The sequence below is a fragment of the Orycteropus afer genome, unplaced genomic scaffold (genome assembly GCF_000298275.1).
Source record: "Orycteropus afer afer isolate SDZICR_OR568_19922 unplaced genomic scaffold, OryAfe1.0 scaffold00002, whole genome shotgun sequence".
NCBI classification, from domain to species: Eukaryota; Metazoa; Chordata; class Mammalia; order Tubulidentata; family Orycteropodidae; genus Orycteropus; species Orycteropus afer.
In genome coordinates this window covers 11,450,025-11,469,451 of record NW_006921589.1, presented here as the reverse complement: position 1 = coordinate 11,469,451, position 19,427 = coordinate 11,450,025, and the positions used below count along the sequence as shown (strand labels likewise).

At 39.2% G+C, this 19,427-nt stretch overlaps 1 protein-coding gene across 1 annotated transcript in view; it reads left to right on the top strand.

Moving 5' to 3' along the window:
• The first annotated feature begins 10,210 nt into the window (after positions 1-10,210).
• Positions 10,211-19,427, top strand: part of CNOT9 (CCR4-NOT transcription complex subunit 9) — a 41,763-nt gene continuing 32,546 nt past the window's right edge. The window contains exons 1-2 of the mRNA XM_007959533.2: positions 10,211-10,234; positions 18,210-18,389. Coding sequence (XP_007957724.1) covers positions 10,211-10,234; positions 18,210-18,389 — 204 coding nt within the window. The remainder of the gene's footprint in view (positions 10,235-18,209; positions 18,390-19,427) is intronic.

Below are 19,427 nucleotides of genomic sequence, written 5' to 3'. Positions count from 1 at the left end.
TAATATTCAAAATGACAATGATGGCATGTTTAAGACTTTTCAAACTAACTTACCAATGTCAGCAAGTAAATACATTCTTAGTAATACTAAATAATATTATCAGTGTGTCTTATAAACATTATACATGCATATATGCATATATTCAATCATCTAAAATAGCTAAAAACAGATATTTATACTATTTTCACGTCTAAGAACACTGCCTATAAAACCAATTTGTTTATAATAAATTAAAAATTATTAAAAATCGCCTCTGCCTGAAGAGCACAACTATAAAAGCTGAAAGCAGTCTAAAAGGAAAACGAGACAGGTCTACAAATCAAGAGTGATCTCTATTACTTACTCACTTATAACTTGTTATGTTATTGTTATGTGCCGTCGAGTCAGCCCTGACTCATAGCGACCCCTCCTTGGGTTTCCGAGGCAGTATCACTACGGAAGTAGGATTGCCCAACCTTCCTTCCGAGGAGTGGCTGGTGGGTTTGAACCGCCAGCCTTCTGGTTAGCAGTCAAGTGCCTTAGCCACTATGCTACCAGAGCTCCCCACTTATAACTTAGCGTCCCTAAATTAGTTTTCTAAATTGTGAGATAGGTATAGTACATCCTATTCCAATCTTGTTGTTGTTATGTGCCGTCGAGTTAGACCAGCCTCGTAGCAACCCTTCCTTGGGTTTCCAAGGTGGTATCACTATGGAAGTAGATTGCCCAACCTCCCCTTCTGAGGAGTGGCTGGTAGGTTTTGAACCTCCAGTCTTCTGGTTAGCAGTCAAGTGCCTTAGTTACCAGAGGTCCTATTTCAATCTTAGTGTTGCAGAATTAAATGGGATAACATACATTAGGCACTCAACAGATAGCAGCTATTAATATTAACGGAGTTAGTGTCTATTTTCTGAATTTTTTTATCTAAAATACTTCTTTCTCCAGAAGTCCCAGACAAATAAGTTGTTGATAGAGTCACCACCTCAATGCCTATAGGGATCAGGCAAGTGACATAAATGACTTAGGCAGGCAAAATATGGACAACTGCTACTCAAATCTAACTATTACTATGTAGAAACAGTGAAACTTTCTAGATCATACAATTTTTCAAGAAAATGAAGACATCTAAAATATTACCTAAACTGTCCATTTTCAATCATGGCCAGTGAATTCAAATTTATTTTTAAAAGCTGCAAATCAAACAAGACCCACCTGCAGGTAGGATACAGTCTGAGGGCCCCTAGTATGCGACTCTATTTACTGTACATCAAATAAGTAAGAATAAAGGAAGAGATGTGAACATTTTAAATAAATATATTACACATTTTCATTCCTCTATTACATAGTTGGGAGCTCTGGTGGCGTAGTGCCTAAGGCACTTGACTGCTAACCAGAATGCTGGCAGTTCAAACCCACCAGCCACTCCTTGGAAGGAAGGTTGGGCAATCTAATTCCATAGTGATACTGCCTTGGAAACCCAAGGAGGGGTTGCTGTGAGTTGGATCCGACTCAATGGCAGTGAGGTTTTTTTTTTTTTTTTTTTAAATTATACAGTCATCTCATCAAACTTTTCTGAGTGCCTACTGTGAACTCGGCAGGAGGGGGAGGGGGAGCTCTGGTGGTATAGTGGTTAAAGTATTTCGCTGTTAACCAAAAGGTCAGCAGTTCAAAATCCACTAGCTGTTCTGCAGGAGAAAGACGAGGCAGTCTCCTTCCATAAAGATTTATATCCTTAGGAACCCCACGGGGCAGTTCTACTCTATTCTATAGCACTGCTATGAGTTGGAATCGACTCAATGGCAGTGGTGGGTGACTGTGAACTGATTCACACAGTAGAATTACCTGGGTACATGAATCCACCAAAAAAAATAGAATCCGTCACTGTTTACAGATGTCTGTTAAACATGACATTTTGCTCTAACTAGTTACACTGCAGAAATCTGAGCTGGCAATGTGTTATAATAATTTTTGGGAATTGGTAACATTATTGCTTCACTGACTGGACATGTCCTTTAATATTTTTCCAGTCTATCTGTCAACATAACAAAGAATATATGCCCCCTCTCCTACCTCAGCTGCCCATGCCAAAAATATGAGTAGTAGTTGACTTTTCTCTTAATGATTACTGGTATTGGATTAGACATGAAAGGTCAGGAGAGTCCTGTCAATTCTACCTCCAACACCTTCCAGAGACATCTTTATAATGAATTACAGACCAACATACCACTTTCTTCCTTAATACCATTCAATGGTTCCCCATGACACTCAGAATGTAAAACTTCTTAACATGCAAGTCCTTCACGATCAAGACTCTGCTTACCTCTCTATCCTCAACAAGCCCCTATATCCAGCCATTTTGAGCTACTTGTATTTTCTACCAAAAGCTGAATGTTTTCATGTTCCTCTATCTTTGCACACATTGTGTGTGGCCTATGTCTGCCTCCAAGATTTTTATGTACCCTTCCCATCCATTCCCCTAACTCTCCTTAATTTCTTCTCCCAACAATATAATCAAGGTTCATCTTATATGTTACCTTCTTGAGGAAGCCTTTCCTATTTCCTCCTTCCTTTTTGTCTCCTCTCATATTCATACTAAGATTGCTTAAATGCATCTTTCTCTGTCTTCCTTTTGTACTCTGTGCTGTACCTCTAGTAGAGCACTATCATGCTGTATTATAAGCAGTCTGTTTACTTCTGCCTCTATCTAGAGTTTGCTATTTGAAGACAGGGAATGTGTTCTTTTATTTCTGCATCCCCACTAGGACAGTGTCAGACACACAAGAAACAGAAACCCCACTGTTAAAAAATTATGAACATAGCAGTACTATCAATTTTTTTCAATCTGCTGTTAAAATATACAACAGTAGACACCAGAATCATAAATCCTTCTTATATGGCCAATATAAAGTTATTAAGCTCGTTAACAGTATCACTATGCACTGTATTACATATAATTTATCTATTCAAGACTATATCTAAGCTTTTTCTATGTGTATCTGAACGTCTCAATTAACTGCAAAGCTGCCTTTAGACTTTGTAAAGAATTCAATGAGAGAAAAATCACTTATGAAGAATATAAACCAATATAGTTACAGAATGCATTATTAAAACAAAAATAGTAAATGTGCCCCAAACTAGGATTCATATTACACATCGCTCAAAGAAGAAACTCTTTATTAAGAGTTGTATCTCTTGCCAAATTCCTTATATATCACCATGGGTCAGGGAGCCAAAATAAAAGGGAATACAAAACTCCATTTTTTTTCACGTTTTCCTTATAGAACCCAAAGTAAGCAAGTCATCGACCTTGAATTCTTCAATGAAAAATATGTATTTAAAAAATAATATTTAATGAAATTTGGATATAAAATTTTAAAGTTCACTAAAGAATTTGAGAAACAAAAAAAAATACATTGGTTACTTCTGTTTCTCTATATAGAACTCTAAAAGACTTCAAACATTTTGGTACAAAGTTTTGGTTAGCTGTATAAAATTTTATTTCACATATTGAAAATATTCTCAATCATTTCTACTAACAACCTCTCTTTCTTCTAAGAACAAAAAACTAAAAGATATAGGATATACAATCGGCAGAACCAATAAAACGTTTTCTTAATGCCTCAACTTACCCCATTATCTGCTTCTGCACTACATGAATTAACTCAACTTATACACATACAACATATTATCAGGATTTGCCTTACTTGGTTAAGAGAAAAAAAAAAAAAAAAAAACTCAACTAAATTAAGTTTCTTTTTCAGTATCTGGCATGATCCAATAGCAGTTCAACTTTCCATGAACTTAGGACAAAGACAAGGTTTCTTTGAACTCTGTAATGCTAATTACCTCATCAAAGTAATACTAGGAAGACAAAAAAAATGAAAGCTATATACATATTCTTTACGTACAGATTCTTATTTACCTAAATTTCTTTATAATTATTAACATTAATGTTCAATTTTGAACATTCTATGAAAGCTTAATAATATCGGCAAAAATGTTATATTTCCTGTACTTTTATTAGAATGCTCATATTTTAGGATCCACTTTAAAACCATCCTTATTCAGAGGACATTCTGCGGTAAATAAAGCATGCTAAAGCATAAAACTGTTACTACTGAAAACTGTGAACTCTTCTCAATTCTATACTCTTGGAAACACATACCCAAAACAAAAATATACTTACTTTTCAGTGACTTTTACTGAAAAACTCTTTGTAATAACAATTCACCTTTATTCTGATCCTTGTGCCAAAGGCCGTGCACTGTTCTTGGAGAACTACTCATATTCTGCAGCTATGCCAGGTCTCCAGAAGCCATCAACTCAGCTAAAGAAAATAATAAGTACCTTTTAAAAGACACCACAATATAAAAATAAAAGGAAAACTACCATTTATATAACAAGGATTAATCCTTTGATTATTTGAAAATCACAAACTTACTGAAAACATTTAAAATATGATGCTCAACACACACACACAAATGATCTACACAACTGCTAGGTAAAATGAGGGACTGACTCCACAAGGAGCTGGCACCTTGCTCAATTTGTGTCTTTGTTGAATTACCCAGCTACATTTTGAAACTAAGAAGTCAGTGAAAAAGAGTATATCCCTTTGCTTACATTATAACCATTGTTACATAATTATGTGCTAAATCTTAAAAACACCAGTTACATGATGTCTTAATACAAATTTGAAAAGGCAGGTAAATTTGAACTTTCGCTTTTCTTTCAAAACTAAGTGTGGTGGTTTCTCTCTCATATTTAGGCCTAAGTCTGAACTTTCCCTGAAGTTCTACCCAAACACCACTTACTGCCTATTTGAATGCTACAATTTTTAAATTCATTTATTTAGTAAAATACCATTTATTGAGCTAGTACAATTTGAAAGTACTGTAGCAGCAGAGACAAGGAGCTCTAGTGGCACTGTGGTTAAGTCATCAGGCTGCTGACGGAAAGGTCAGCGGTTTGAATCCACTAGTAGCCCTGCAGGAGAATAATGAGGTAGCTGCTTCTGTAAAGATTTCCAGCCTTGGAGACCCTATGGGACAGTTCTACTCTGACCTTTAAGGTAGGTCACTACAGGAGTTGGAATTGACTCAATGGCAGTGGGTCTGGGTTTGTGGTTAGAGGTACAAATGTGAAGATGACACAATCTATGCCCTTATTACAAGGCTCCCCAGACTTCCCTACTTTTGTCCTTCCATTATCATTCATGCAAAAAAATTTAGCATCAGCTCTAACCTCATTTTCATCCATCTAAATCCCAGCCTTTTCATAGCTACCACCCTAATTCAGAAACTCATCACTTTTTACCACCCCCCGATATTTATTATGCAACATTTACCAAGTACAGTGGTAAGTGCCATATGTGCATTACCTCATTTAATTTTCACAATAATCCTAAATGGTAGAGATTATTATTATCTGTTTTACAGATAAGCAAACTGAGGCTTAGAGAGACGAAAGTAATTTATCCGTGGTCACAGAGTCAGTAAGAGGCAAAACTACATCTCTCACCAGGGACCCCACTCTTAACCACTATCATATTCCATCCTCATCGATGAACTAAATCAGCTGCTTTCCAGTCGCTATTCTTTCAGGATTTTTTCACCCAGTGAATCCTTTACAGTAGAATATTCTTTCTTACAACTACTCTTTTGTTCCGTTATCAAGTAAATTAAGCACTAATTGTCTCCTTACCTTTATCTCTAAAGTAGAAAAAAGTCTTTTGTATTCCAACAAAATGCTCTTAGAAGTGCTAAACTGATTGAAGCTAATTCCTTTCCAGATATTTTTAATAGATCATGACTACTTATAGAACACCAAATACCTCTCTGTGTTTGGGATTCATACACTTTCTATTCTTTATTTTCTATTTCCAAACACAAATCCTGTTACTCATACTCACACACACACAAATATTAAATTTTATTCTTTCTTTCCATATCCACCACCACCACCAAGTGACTTAAATATGGAAATCTGCTTTATTAGTTTTATTATGGAAACGTCACCCTCACCTATCTCACCATTTACCACACACACACACACAACACTGCTCTGATTTCAAAGAGCTTTTCTTCCTAAAAAGATCCACCATATGACAAATGCACAACAAGATGAAATTAGTGGTGTGGTTCAAAGAGGGAATTTAGCCCAGATAAAATGTTCCTTCAATTCAAAGAATTTAAAATCCAAATGATTTTATGACATAAAAATTTGGGTAAAATAATCCAAAGCTGGAAACTATTTTCTTTTCTGTGTCCTCTAATCTGTTTTGCAAAAAGGTGCTTGCATGCAATAACAAGAATATCAGTAAACTAGTCCTTCCAAAAGACATGGTGATTCTTACAGTAAATTCAATTTATTTACTCATTTAACAATTTTTTGAAAAATAGAAATAATAGCTTATATTCCAGTAGGAGACAGACTTTAAATAATCCCACAAATAAATATATAATTACAAATTCTCATAAATGATACAAAGTACAACTACAGAGCAAGATGAGAGATTATAATAGGGTGTCTAAGATTTAGGGGTAGAAGGTGGGAAGTATCAAGCAAAGTACCACTTGAACTGAAAATTAAAGAATAAGTTGACTGGGGGATGGTATTTATCTGGAACAAGCCAGATAAATAGAAAAACATGTGCAAAGGCCCCAAGATGAGAAAGAACTTGGCATAACTGAAAAGCAGTTGCATGGAAGGAACTTAGTGAGAGAGAGGAGAATGATGCAAGATGAAGCTAGAGAAGCAGGCAAGAACCAGGTTAGCAGTTTTATAGGCTACAGTATGGACTAGTGCCTAAGGCATTTGACTGCTAACCAGAAGTCTAGTGGTTCAAACCCACCAGCCACTCCTCAGAAGGAAGATTGGGCAATCTACTTCTGTAGAGATACCACCTCAGAAACCCAAGGATGGGTCACACTATGAGTTGAATCAACTTGATAACAGTAAGTTCATCTTTTTTTCCTATGTTTCAATGTTATAAGAATTTAATTATGGGAAATCCACAGAAGGGTTTTAAGCAGAGAATATGACCTGTTACTGCTACACGGAGAAGTGATGTGGCTTGTTTGGGTTTAGGGAGAAGAGTGAAAAGTAGCAAGAAAAAAGAAAATACAGCAACCAGATACAGGAGTATTAAAGCTGTTCAACTTAAAGTAACAGTTAAAATAACAACACTTATGGGCCATTTACCATGTGCCATGTGCATATCATGATTACCTCATTTAATCCTCACAATAATCCAATAAGGTGGAAACTTTTATTACTCTCATTTTACAGATGAGAATACGAGGAACCAGTAAGATTTAGTCCAGGTGAAAAGTGATTGTAGTTTGAACTAAAAAGGTGATAGTGAAGATGCAGAGAAACAGACTCAAGACATACCTGAAATAGAATAGATAGTACTTGGTGAGATTATGGACACATGGGATGAGGGAGAACTCATTTAAGTTTCTAACCTGTGTAACTGGGTAAATGGATATGCCATTTAATGAAATGGAACACTGTAGGAAAAATCATTTGGGTGTGGAGAGAACGACCAAGACATGTTTTCAGACGTTACATCTGAAATTCTTAAGAAAAAAGTAGAGCAGTCAAGCACGCAGTTGGCTATTTAGATTTGGAGCTCAAAACAAAGGGAATGGGTGGGAAATAATCTAAAGTCATCAATATATAGAGAATTTAAAGCTTATAGAAGGGAAAAGTAAAAGGAGAAGAGGATACAGGACTAAATTTCAGATACTCAAAATGGAATCACCTCTTGCTAAGATCACTAAACTTGTATGTCACTGGTTTTTCAGTCCCCATTCAATTTTACCTTTCAGCAGAATTCAACACTGTTGACTTCTTTACCTCTTTTGCAAGAGTCATTTGTCTCTATCCAATTAAGGATGTTAGGAATTCCTCAATGGTCCAACCTAGGTGCTCTTTTCTAGTTCTATACTCTCTCTACACAATTTCATCAAAAAAAGAGCCCCGAAGGCACAGTGGTTAAAGTGGTCAGCTGCCAACCAAGAGATCGGCATTCTGCAGGAGAAAGATATGGCAGTTGGCTTCAGTAAAAATGTACAGCCTTGGAAACCCTATAGGGCGGTCCTAGTCTGTCAATAGTGCCTAAGGCACTTGACTGCTAACCAGAAGGCTGGAGGTTCAAGCCCACCAGCCACTCCTCAGAAGGAAGGTTGGGCAATCTACTTCGGTAGTGATACCGCCTCGGAAACCCAAGGAGAGGTCGTTATGAGTCAGATCCGACTCGATGGCAAATAACAACAACAACAACATGAGCAGGAATTGACTCAATGGCAATGGGTTTGGATTTGGAAGGGAGTTTGCATCCACATTTATTGCTTCAATTACTACCACTGTAACACTCTCTTTACACACACATAATATTCAGCCCAGAATTCTTCTCTGAGCTCCAAAAGCATATCCAACTGCCTATTTGACATCATCTTTCATATATACCTCTTCCAGTTAGAGGCTTGTCAAGCATTGTTAGCTGCCACTGAGTCAATTCCGACTCATGGTAACTCCATGTATACAGAGTGGAATTGCGCCATAGGGTTTTCAGGCTGTCACCCTTTGGATGCAGATTGCCAGGCCTGTTTCCCAAGGCTTTTGTGGGTGGGTCTGAACCAGCAATATTTCAGGTTGTAGTTCAGTGCTTAACTGTGCTACCTAGGGACTCCTGTCAGGCATTAGCACCCCCCTCTCAAATACAACTAAAATTTTGAGGCGATTACCACAAAACCAAAGAGTCCTGGTGGCACAACGGTTAAGTGCTCAGCTATCAACCAAAAGGTTGGTTCAGCAGCTCCTCGGAAGAAAGACCTGGTGATCTGCTTCCGGAAAGATTACAGTCAAGCAGTTCTACTGTCACACGGTCATCATGAGTCGAAAAGGACTGGAGAGTACCAAACACCCACCACCACACCACTATAGGACAACTCTCCAAAACACAGGACTCCGTTGTCAATTACCACTTCCTTCCACGGCCCAAAACCTAAAACAGGTAAACCTGACAACCTAATCTGATGACAAAAATATAATTCATACCATTTGGTGAGGGGCAGTTAGGAGGAGAAAGGTGACGAACGGTCGAGCGACTGAATGAGGATCGTGTCTAAGACCCGATGGGACGTGCAGCAACGTTAAGTTGCCCAAAAACACAGCAGGCCTCATTAAGGGGCAAGTGGCGGACGACGACAAGGGTCAGTTTCGGATTGCAGAAAGAACGAATGACAGTAAAGACCAGGACACAGAAGAAGGAAACCCTGGGATGAAGACCCAAGGGGAATAAATACCTCTGAAGCTGGGGAGGGTCGAGGGGTTGGGGCGGGCTGAGAAGCAGAGGAGCGAACTCCAGAAGAGTGAACGCCGAGTGGGCGGACCGCGAAGGGGAGGGGGGCTGGGAGAAACCGCTCAGTCGAAAAGCTCTCCGGGCTTACCTTACCTGTGCCTGCGAGTCTGGAGGCCCGGGACAGGTTTGCTGGAAGCACAGAATACGCGCGGGGAGGGGAGGAACCAGGGATAACGAACCGGTACCCACCAAGGATGAGCCGGTCCGCTCGCTCCCGGTCAGGCAGAGCCGCTGATGGCGGGAACTGTAACCACACGCAAACACGCACGCACGCACGCACGCACACTCGACGCGACCAAACGAGGCGCGTGCGCGCAAGCCTGTAACTCCGCCTTTTCTACGCCTTCGCTCCGCCCCAACACTAAGCAATGCCCTGCAAGGAAGCTCCGCCCCTGCCATGACCGTAGTACGCACGCGCACTTACCATTTCACGCACTTTCGAGCTCCCACCATTTCCCTCCTACCGACCTCTAGTCGGGCATGCGCACTAACAGTGCTCTCGGGACTGCTCGGCTTTTCCCGCCCTTCACTGGCTTCCGAAGGAGGGTCAGAGTTCACGCACCTAAGGATACTTTACCAGGGTTAGGGAGACTAGCAGGTCACGGATGTCCTTCCTATCTTGAATCTTAAGGGGCAAAGGACAAACTCTGGGACTGTTTACTCCGTCGAGGGCAAGGAGACGGGAAGAGTTTGTGTGGGCGGGGTTAGGGGTGAGAGGTCAGAGGGCTGCGAAGGAGGCGGAGCGAGCCGGAGGCGGATGGCGGCTGCGGCAGCTCATCATCTTCGGCGGCTGCGGCGCTGAAACGGGGACGTGGGTCGGGCGCGTCCAGTGGTGGGAGGAGAGCGGTGGCCTCTCCCAACATGCACAGCCTGGCGACGGCTGCGGTGAGTGGCCGGGCCGCCCGTTTTGGGCCCAGAACCCCTCCTAAACCCTGAGTTTCAGCCTCCTTTCCCAGCTCCCTATGTCAGCCCCGAGTCCAGCTCCTCCTGCCCTCAGCCCGCAAGGCCCAGCTTCCCTCCTCGCCGCGCCTCGTCTCTGATGACCGGTCGCCACTCTCGGTGGCCGGCTCTCGCGGTCTCTCGCGCCGCGCGTTGTGTTCTTTTTCGGCCCTGGGGCCTGGTCCCGCGGCCGGAGCGCCTCCCTCGCGGCCCGCGCCGGCCATTCATTGATTCCTTAGACTGACCAACAGTTTGAGACCGCCAGTTGTGTGCTGGGCGCCGGCGGGGTTGAGGGGAATTCCGTGGTGAATCTGACGCGGCCAGTGCTCTCGGAAGTCACAGTCTAGCGCAGCGGGATGGAAATGGCTTCTCGCGCAACCCACTTGCTTTACAGATGGAAAATGTGAAGCCCGGAGAAGTGAATAATTATTACATCTGACTTACAGTTCTCTGCTTCTGAAAGCTTTCTCACACTTCTCGTTCGAACAGCCTGACACTGTGAAGTAGCCAGGCTTTGCCAGCGTGATCTTTTCACAGGAAAGGAGGACAGTTTATTTCACCTGTCTGAAGTACCTCTGTGTCTTTCCATTGCACTTGGATAGAATCCAGAGCCCTTGCCTTGGCCTACAAGGCCTTGTGTGATGTGGTCCTGTCCCACGTTTTCAGTCTTGTCTTATGTCACTTCCTCCATGCGTTTCAGCTACACTGGCCGCCTTTCTAATCCTCCTACGTGAGCTTTTCCCTTCCAAGGTGCATTTCTGTGTCTGGAATGCTTTTCTTATCTCTGTCTGTGTGTGTCTCTCTTACACGCACACGCACCATGTGGGTGTAACCGACTCCTCATCCGTCTGGTCTCTGCTTAAATCTGCCTCAAAGCGCCTTGCCCTGACCACCGTGTTCAAAGTAGCCACGTTTTTGAGAGTACTCTTCGTAGCACTGGTCCCACTGTGTTAAATACTGTATGAGCACAGCCAACAGGGCTCATGGGGTCTTATTTACATTGTTTCCTCAGTGCCCGGACAGTTTCTGGCACTAGTTGAGGTTCAGATACTTCGTTGAATGAATGTAGATGAGAGAGGTGACTACTGAGAGCACATAGCCATGATGGGAGAAAGGGATCATTTGATTTTAGTGAATTCTTTTGCATGCTGATACCACTTTTTCTGTTTCACCAAGGAAAAATGATTTAAGGAGCTAATCATATGCTAAAATTGGATTACCAGGCAAAATGACATAAATACTAAACGGAAGGCAAAAAAATTGCCTTTCAGTAAAACAAGTGAAAAAGTGAGCTGAGTGTGGCTAGCCTATAGAAAATAATGCTTTCTAACATTTGATCCTTATCATCTCGTCATTTCCAGGACCAGTGGGATTTCTGCCTTCTGTCACCATGTTTCTAAGTGTTTGTAACTATTCAAAGTGGAAAGGTACTTTTTATATCTCTTAATTTGATTACAGTTTCTCTAGCTTTTTTATTCCCGTTCCCAAATTTGGGAAGGAGCAAGTTGCAAGGTAAAGTTGCTGCTGGTGAGGGAAAGGCAGATTACACTGAGGGAAATATTTCTAAGTTTGGCTTGTCTGTATCTCAAAACCTTTGTCTTCTCCAGAGCTTGTACTTTTGATACCAAGTCATTCTCCAGTTTTACTTTGAATAATGCATCTTTTGAACAGCCATTAAAGCTATGGTACATTAAGAATAATAGTACCCAGTACATGTTTCTTCGATAAAATTTACAATGCCTTATATTTATTTAAAAATTTGAACTTTTATATGTACTTACATGTTTAGACCGTACAGCAACTCTGGCAGATTCCTTTGTACCACTCATCCACTGGAATATTTGATTAGTAAGGAGACTTACTGATCATAAGTAATGATGATTAGGCATAGAAGAGTTGAGTCACCTCTTTCCCAGTTCTTCATATATTCTATTAGACCAAACTGGGAATTCTGATCTTGGGTAATAGGACAATAATGATGTATATCACTCACTAGAAAATGGGAAGCATTAATAATATAAGCAACATTGCCTGTAATAATCTAAGCCACTTGAGAAGATGTTTACATTTTGTCCAATAATGAAAATTTGTATCTGTGTGTGTGCCTTTATCTGTCGTTCTCTTTCTCTTTTTTTTTTTTCCTAACAGCAAGACGTCATCTCTTCAGCTAAGGAGCTAGAAAGTACTATCAAGAGAGTATGAGCACATGTGAATTCAGACTATCATTTGCTAGAAGGAAAGATTCAGATAATAATTCAGATAATTCAGACTGAAAGGTCAACTGGCTGGTAAACCCACCAGCCTCTCTGCTTGAGAAAGATTTTTGTTGTGTGCTTCAGTTTGATTATGACTCATAGTGACCCTGTGGACACATTAGAACTGTCCCATATGGTTTCTAAGGCTATAATCTTTATAGAAGCAGACTACCGTATCTTCCTCCACAGAGTGGCTGTAAGTTCAAGCTGCCAACCTTTTGGTTAGCAAATGAGCACTTGACTACTACACCACCAAGGCTCCTTGTCCATAAGGATTATTGTTGTTGTTAGGTGCTGTCGAGTTGGCTCCGGCTCATAGTGACCCTATGCACAACAGAAGGAAACACTGCCCAGTTGTGCACCATCCTCACAATCCTTGCTGTACCTGAGCCTGTCATTACAGCCACTGTGTCAATACATGTCGTTAAGAGTCTTTCCCTTTTTCATTGACCCTGCACTTTACCAAGCTTGATATCCTTCTCCAGGAAATGGTGTCTTCTGACAGCATGACCAAAGTTGATGAGACAAAAGTCTGGCCGTTCTTGCTTTCAAGGAGCATTCTGGCTGCGCTTCTTCTGGGACAGATTTATTTGTTCCTCTGGTAGTCCATGGTATTTTCAGAATTCTTTGCTAACAGCACAATTCAAAAGCATCGATTGTTCTTTGATCATCCTTATTCCTTGTCCAGCTTCCACATGCTTATGAGGCTGTTGAAAATACCATGCCTTGGGTTAGGCACACTTTAGTCCCCAAAGTGATTGTAAAGATACAGCATTGGAAACCCTATGGGACAGTTCTACTCTGTCCTCTAGGGTCACCATGAGTCTACTCAATGGCAGTGGGTTTGATTTTGGTGTAGTATACTATTGTCATTCTGTAGGGAATACAACCTAACACTTTTCTTATTGCCACCATAGAATATAATTGCCTTCTTTATTTGTAAATTAGTGAGAGTAATACCACATAAGATTATTCTAAATATTAAATAAGAATAACAAACTGCTTAGTGGGTGGCTCGCTGGCTTGCTTCCAGACTTTAGACCTGATGCTTTCCTTCCTGCCTCAGCAAAGTAACATTTTGCTTTGTTATGGATGTTGGAGTTTGCTTCAGATTAAAAGAACTGAAAATCCTCACATCTAGAGTCTTCTGTAATGAATGCTATGCTAGTGATCTCAGATAGCCAAAGGTAAGCCTTTAGGAGATGCATTGAGTATACCTTTTAAAAAAAAATTCCCACTAATTCCCACTGAGAGTTGTAGCATCCTTAACTCATCATCTTTCCTTTGCTTTCTACTCAGTCATTTTATATACTTTGAAGGCCGCTTCTGAACATTGCACGTTGAAAGATCTCTTCCTGTGTCTCCTATAGAAGCTTGCATAACTTCTTTGCTAGTTCACATCCATTTTCAAAAAGTTAACCTTGAAGAATATTCTGGCTCTTATTCCACAAATATAGGAGGATAATTAAGGTTTAATACTTTAAGCACTACTTACAAACTTCTTTCTTCTTGGAATATCATCATTATATTGACAAAGCCACTTGTTGAGTCCCCTCCAGACTTGGGAAAATAACTCCTATTTCAGTCTTAAGGTTTTTTTTTTTTTTATTCACTGTTACATCTTCATTGGTAGGAAAACCATCAGCTATTTTGGCCCTTGAACTTAAAGTTGTAATGATAGATTTGGTTGTTTCTGTTTAAGAAAGCCATCTATCTATATCAATTTTTTAATTTACCCAAAATATATTTAATTTCTAAATAACTTTCTCCTTGTCATATTAAATGTTAAGATTTTTCAGAAATAGAAGATGAATTGTCAGTAGTGTTTGTGACATTTGGAGTTAATCATTGGTAACTCATGTTGGTATAATTTTCTTACCTGTATTAAGCTTTATTGAAAGAAAAAAGTATTACTTGAAATACATGGTACAACAGACTGTTAAACAGAAAAGGGGAGAACAGCTTCCTTCTAAATTTTGGTAATGTCAGTGTTACAGGTTTGATTGCTGTTTTTTTGTTATTAACTAATTAAGAAAGGTCTTTATTGGACTTTTTTAAAGTAAGTTTTTCAACTTGGAGGGATTTTGGTGATTTCAACCCTACAGACCCTGTAGGGATCATTGATTCCTAAGAGATACAGGCTAGAATTTAAATCTAATTATGCTGTGCACTGGCTTTGTGATTTTAAGCATATTTAACTTCCTTGACCCTGTTTCTTAGGATTTTGAGAATAAATTGAGGTAATCAACAGTGCCTGGCACATAATATGCTCAAGAAATAAATGCTCTATAGTTTTCATTTAATCCTTAAAGATCTGGGGCTAAAAAATTGTTAACTTTTGTTCTCATGATTAGTATCCTGCTATTATTGTTTATATTTTTAAATTAGGGTTGCCTCCAATAGGAAGTCATGAATGAATTTACTGATCTGCCTCTGGGCACATCAGTTATAGCATCAGACATGTATTAGTAAGTTATAAATTAATTGTATCTACACTGGAAATCTTTAGAAGTAATCGTAAAGTAGAGAGTGGAGTTAATAGTAACTCTACCTATGGTTTCATCAGTTGTAAAGTAAGAGTAATAAATACCTTGTGATAATTAAGGAGCTCTGGCAGTGTAGTGCCTAAGGCATTTGACTGCTAACCAGAAGGCTGGCGGTTCAAACCCACCAGCCACTCCTCGGAAGAAAGATTGGGCAATCTACTTCTGTAGTGATACTGCCTTGGAAACCCAAGGAGAGGTTGCTATGAGTTGGATCCGACTTGACGGCAGTGAGTTTGGTTTTGGTTTGGTTTAGGAATACGTGAAGTTTCAGATTATTCTGTGTTGGTGAATATGTAACTAAAAGATCCTTAGGATTCAGAAGGAGAGTAATAAACATTTTGCATTTTTATTAAGATTTTGTAGATACTAGAGTTGTGCTTTGGTGCTATATTCAGAAATGATGTTCAAAATAGTTTATCAATTATCTGATAATATAAATTAATATATTAATCAATACCTAACTCAAAATGTAAAAATATTTTTCCTGTTAGTTTCCAAAAATAACTAAACTCTTATGTGTATGTTATAAAATTGCTTGTTGATGTGTGTGTATGTGTTTGATTACTATCATGAGCTAAATTATGCCCCTGTCTGAGCCATCATACTTTTGACATGGGTAATGATGTCAAACTGTTTCACTGACTTTCCCATTAAAATAAAAGTTGTTAAGTGACTTGTAATCTCAATAAATAGAGAAATGATCCTGTTCCTGGTACTAATTGTTCTTTCAGCTTCTGCTGAACTAATGCCAATAACATTTGAATTTTGTCTGAGATTTTTATATGTTCACTATTTTCATGTTGTCTGTGTCATAGAAATTGCTGATTAGAAAGTTACCTTTAGATCAAGCCTACTCTTGCAGGTAGATGAGGAACTACCTTAGCAAAGCAGTGAAGAAGAAAATGAGTCCTTTTGCTAGAACTGCCTGGGTTCAAATCTTGGCCTTAAGTTTATCAGATCAAATCCTGCCACTAAGTTTTGAATAACTTTTCTATGCCTCAGTTACGTTTCCTATAAAATGAGAGTGACAGTGTAAGTATTTAGGACAGTAACTGACATAGAGTAAGCATTATATGGTAGCTCCATTTGTACTTTAACTATTAATTCCATGACAAGTATGCATTCAGTGGATTTAAACTAACTCTTGCTCTTAAATTGGAGATGAAATTCAACAGGAATGATGAAAAGACATGTCCCTAGTCCAGATCTTTCCTGGCCCAAAACTGCGCTCACTGTTTTTTGCACATTCCCTCCTGTTGCTGGAATGAGTACAGGACCATGATAGCTACCTGGTACCCATGATGGTCCACATTACCACCCACCTGACATCCCTAGCTCTCTTACAAGTAAGGTCCTGTGGGGGCTGCCACTCCCACAAGTAGCCTCACAATCTGCAAGAAGAAAAAAATACCCTATTCTTTCTATATCATATTGTTGCTTTTGGAGTCTGTTATTCCTTAAGGAACATCATTGATGGAGGTTACAAAACAGCTTTAAGCAGATTACTCCAAGGCACTTAAAGAAGGCTTAAGCTGCATGGCATTCCAGTCCATTTAGTAGAGTACCTTGTGGTTCATTCTGTCAAGCAAGTGAAATGTTAAACATCGAGCTAAAACCTTATAATTAAGTTTCCATTTATAGAAGGCTAGAGCTCTTGTGGGAGCTCTGATAGCATAGTGTCTAAGGCACTTGACTGCTAACCAGAAGGCTGGCAGTTCAAACCCACCAGCTACTCCTCAGAAGAAAGGTTAGGCAATCTACTTCTGTAGTGATACCACCTTAGAAACCCAAAGAGGGGTCGCTTTGAGGTGGGTCTGACTCGTGACTCGACGGCACGTAGCAACAACAACATTGTTCAAGTTGGGTAGACTAAATTTGAGTCTGCTTCAGAGTGCCTCATAGACTTCATTCTGTACTTCTAAAAAAGCAGTTGTCCCTTTTGTTCTAATCATTTTATCACTTCTGAGTGTAATGGGAACATATAACTACTGTGAGAAGCTGTGTAATACTGTTCAAGAAACCATTAGACTGTACAACCCTAGAGCAAGTTGATCCCTGTGAGCATCAGTGATCTTACCAGCAAGTGTCAATCTCCTTTTTTCCTATCTACCTGCTACATACTTTGAGGAGAATTAAGTTAGAAAATCTTGGACATAGGGATAGAAATCACCATGCATTTGTTAGGACTTTCGAGCTAGAAGTAACAACAGCAATCATTTTCTAGGGAAGAATAAAGGATTTAACCAAGGTCACAAGGCTTTGACAAATATGAAGAATTACAGAAGTGCTCAATACTGTGATTCTTTAGCATAATATTTAAAGCATGTTCTGTTAGTCTGTTTATGTAATCTGTAGATGAGTAAGTAATGAGTGGGTTCTCAGAGGGACAGAAATGTGGTAAATAACAAGAATTACTAGGAAGAGGAACTTTTTCAAATGACATAGGTTTTTTTCTCCTTGGAGGGGATGCTGTAATAGGGAGGGACTAGTAGTAGGTGGAGAGGGTATAACTTTTTTCTCTCAAACTATTTTAGATGTTTAGTTAAAAAAATATATATATATTCAGGAAGTTTTATTGTAAACATTGAAAAGTAAGTCTCCTAGATAGATCCTCAACCTTAGAGGTAAATTATTTTATTGTGTGTCCTTCTAGAAAGGTTGTACATGAATGTAAGAATATATATGTGTGTATATTAGTGGAAACATATATGCTGTTCTGCACCTTTTTAAAAAATTTCATATCAGCGTGTAAAGGAGTACGTAGTATTCTATTATAAAAATATACCAATATTTGACTAGTCCCTTATTGTTAGTTGTTTGTTACTTCAAGTTTTCTGCTTTAATTTATTACAGTACAGTAGTAAAAGTGGTATATGTTTCAGTATAGCCCAACTATACCTTTAAGATAAATTCCTAGATATAGAATTATTAAATCCAAGAGTGTGTGCATTTTAGATTTTGGTAGATTACTGCCAAAGAGGTTGAATTAGTTTATTTACCTCCAAGTTGATGTATTTGGAAAAGCTCCCCTGATGTTTATGGAAAAATAATATTCCCACTGAAGACTTCGTTTGACACTAATGAAACTTAACATGTCTATTTTCTTATTTCACCTTGAAGCCTGTGCCTACGGCACTAGCTCAAGTGGACAGAGAAAAGATCTATCAGTGGATCAATGAGCTGTCCAGTCCTGAGACAAGGGAAAATGCTTTGCTGGAGCTAAGTAAGAAGCGAGAATCTGTTCCTGACCTTGCGCCCATGCTGTGGCATTCATTTGGTACTATTGCAGCACTTTTACAGGTGAGTAAGTATTTATTGACGAGAGTAGCAATTTAGTTCTATTCATCACACTTTTGTTTATGTATCTCTATTTGCTCATATGATTTTGATGACTAGGAGTATGATTCTTTAAATGTCAGCAATCATAATTTGTTTTAGAAAAATCTAAGGTGCTTGTTAAAATGCAGATTCTAGGATCCTACCCAAGAGATTCTATTTGTTTTCTTTGTGAGCCCTAAAGTCTGTGTTTTTAACAAACACCTCCCCTGCCCCAGGTGATTGTGATGCAGGAAATCTAAGGACTACCCTTTGAGAAACAGCTTTAGAAGTACTACAAGATGATTCTGTATGACAGGGGAAAGAAGGTAGAAAATAAGGTATAAGAATTACAAGGTGTATCTGGGAAAAGACAATGTTAAGGTAGAGATATTACAGAGTATTAAAGGTGGGTGTACTTGTGCATTAAAGAACAAATGCCTGAAACTTGGTTCTCATCACAGTTGTCAGTGTGTGGGGGGGATGAATATAGTACAACCCCAAAATTATGAAATGAGCATCCTTCAAAGTGTTCAAAATTCCTAATTAGATTAAGTTTTCAAATCAGTTAAATAAATTCACATTCTGTCCCTACATCTTGTAACCAAGAAACAGATGTTTGTTATGGGATCATTTGCATGTAAAGGTCTTACAATTAAAATAGGGGGATTTTATTCAGCAAATTATCACTTCTGACAGAGCACATATATTCACTGCTGTGTGTCCATATACCCACTCGTACACCTATACACTTACCTTCTCCTTTTTACAATTCCTCCCTAACCAAACTCATACTTTTTATATGAGTCATTATGGTTGACCTAGTGATATTTTCTGGCCATCTATTTCATCACTATAACTTAAAACAGAATGCTAATGAAAGGAGGTATCATAAAAATATAAAGATGTCTCAAGCAAAAGCCTCAACAAATACAGGATATAAGAAATATAGGTGGAGGAGGCGGGGCAAGATGGCGGACTAGGCAGAAGGATTGCACAGACCCTCTTCAACAAAGAAAAGGG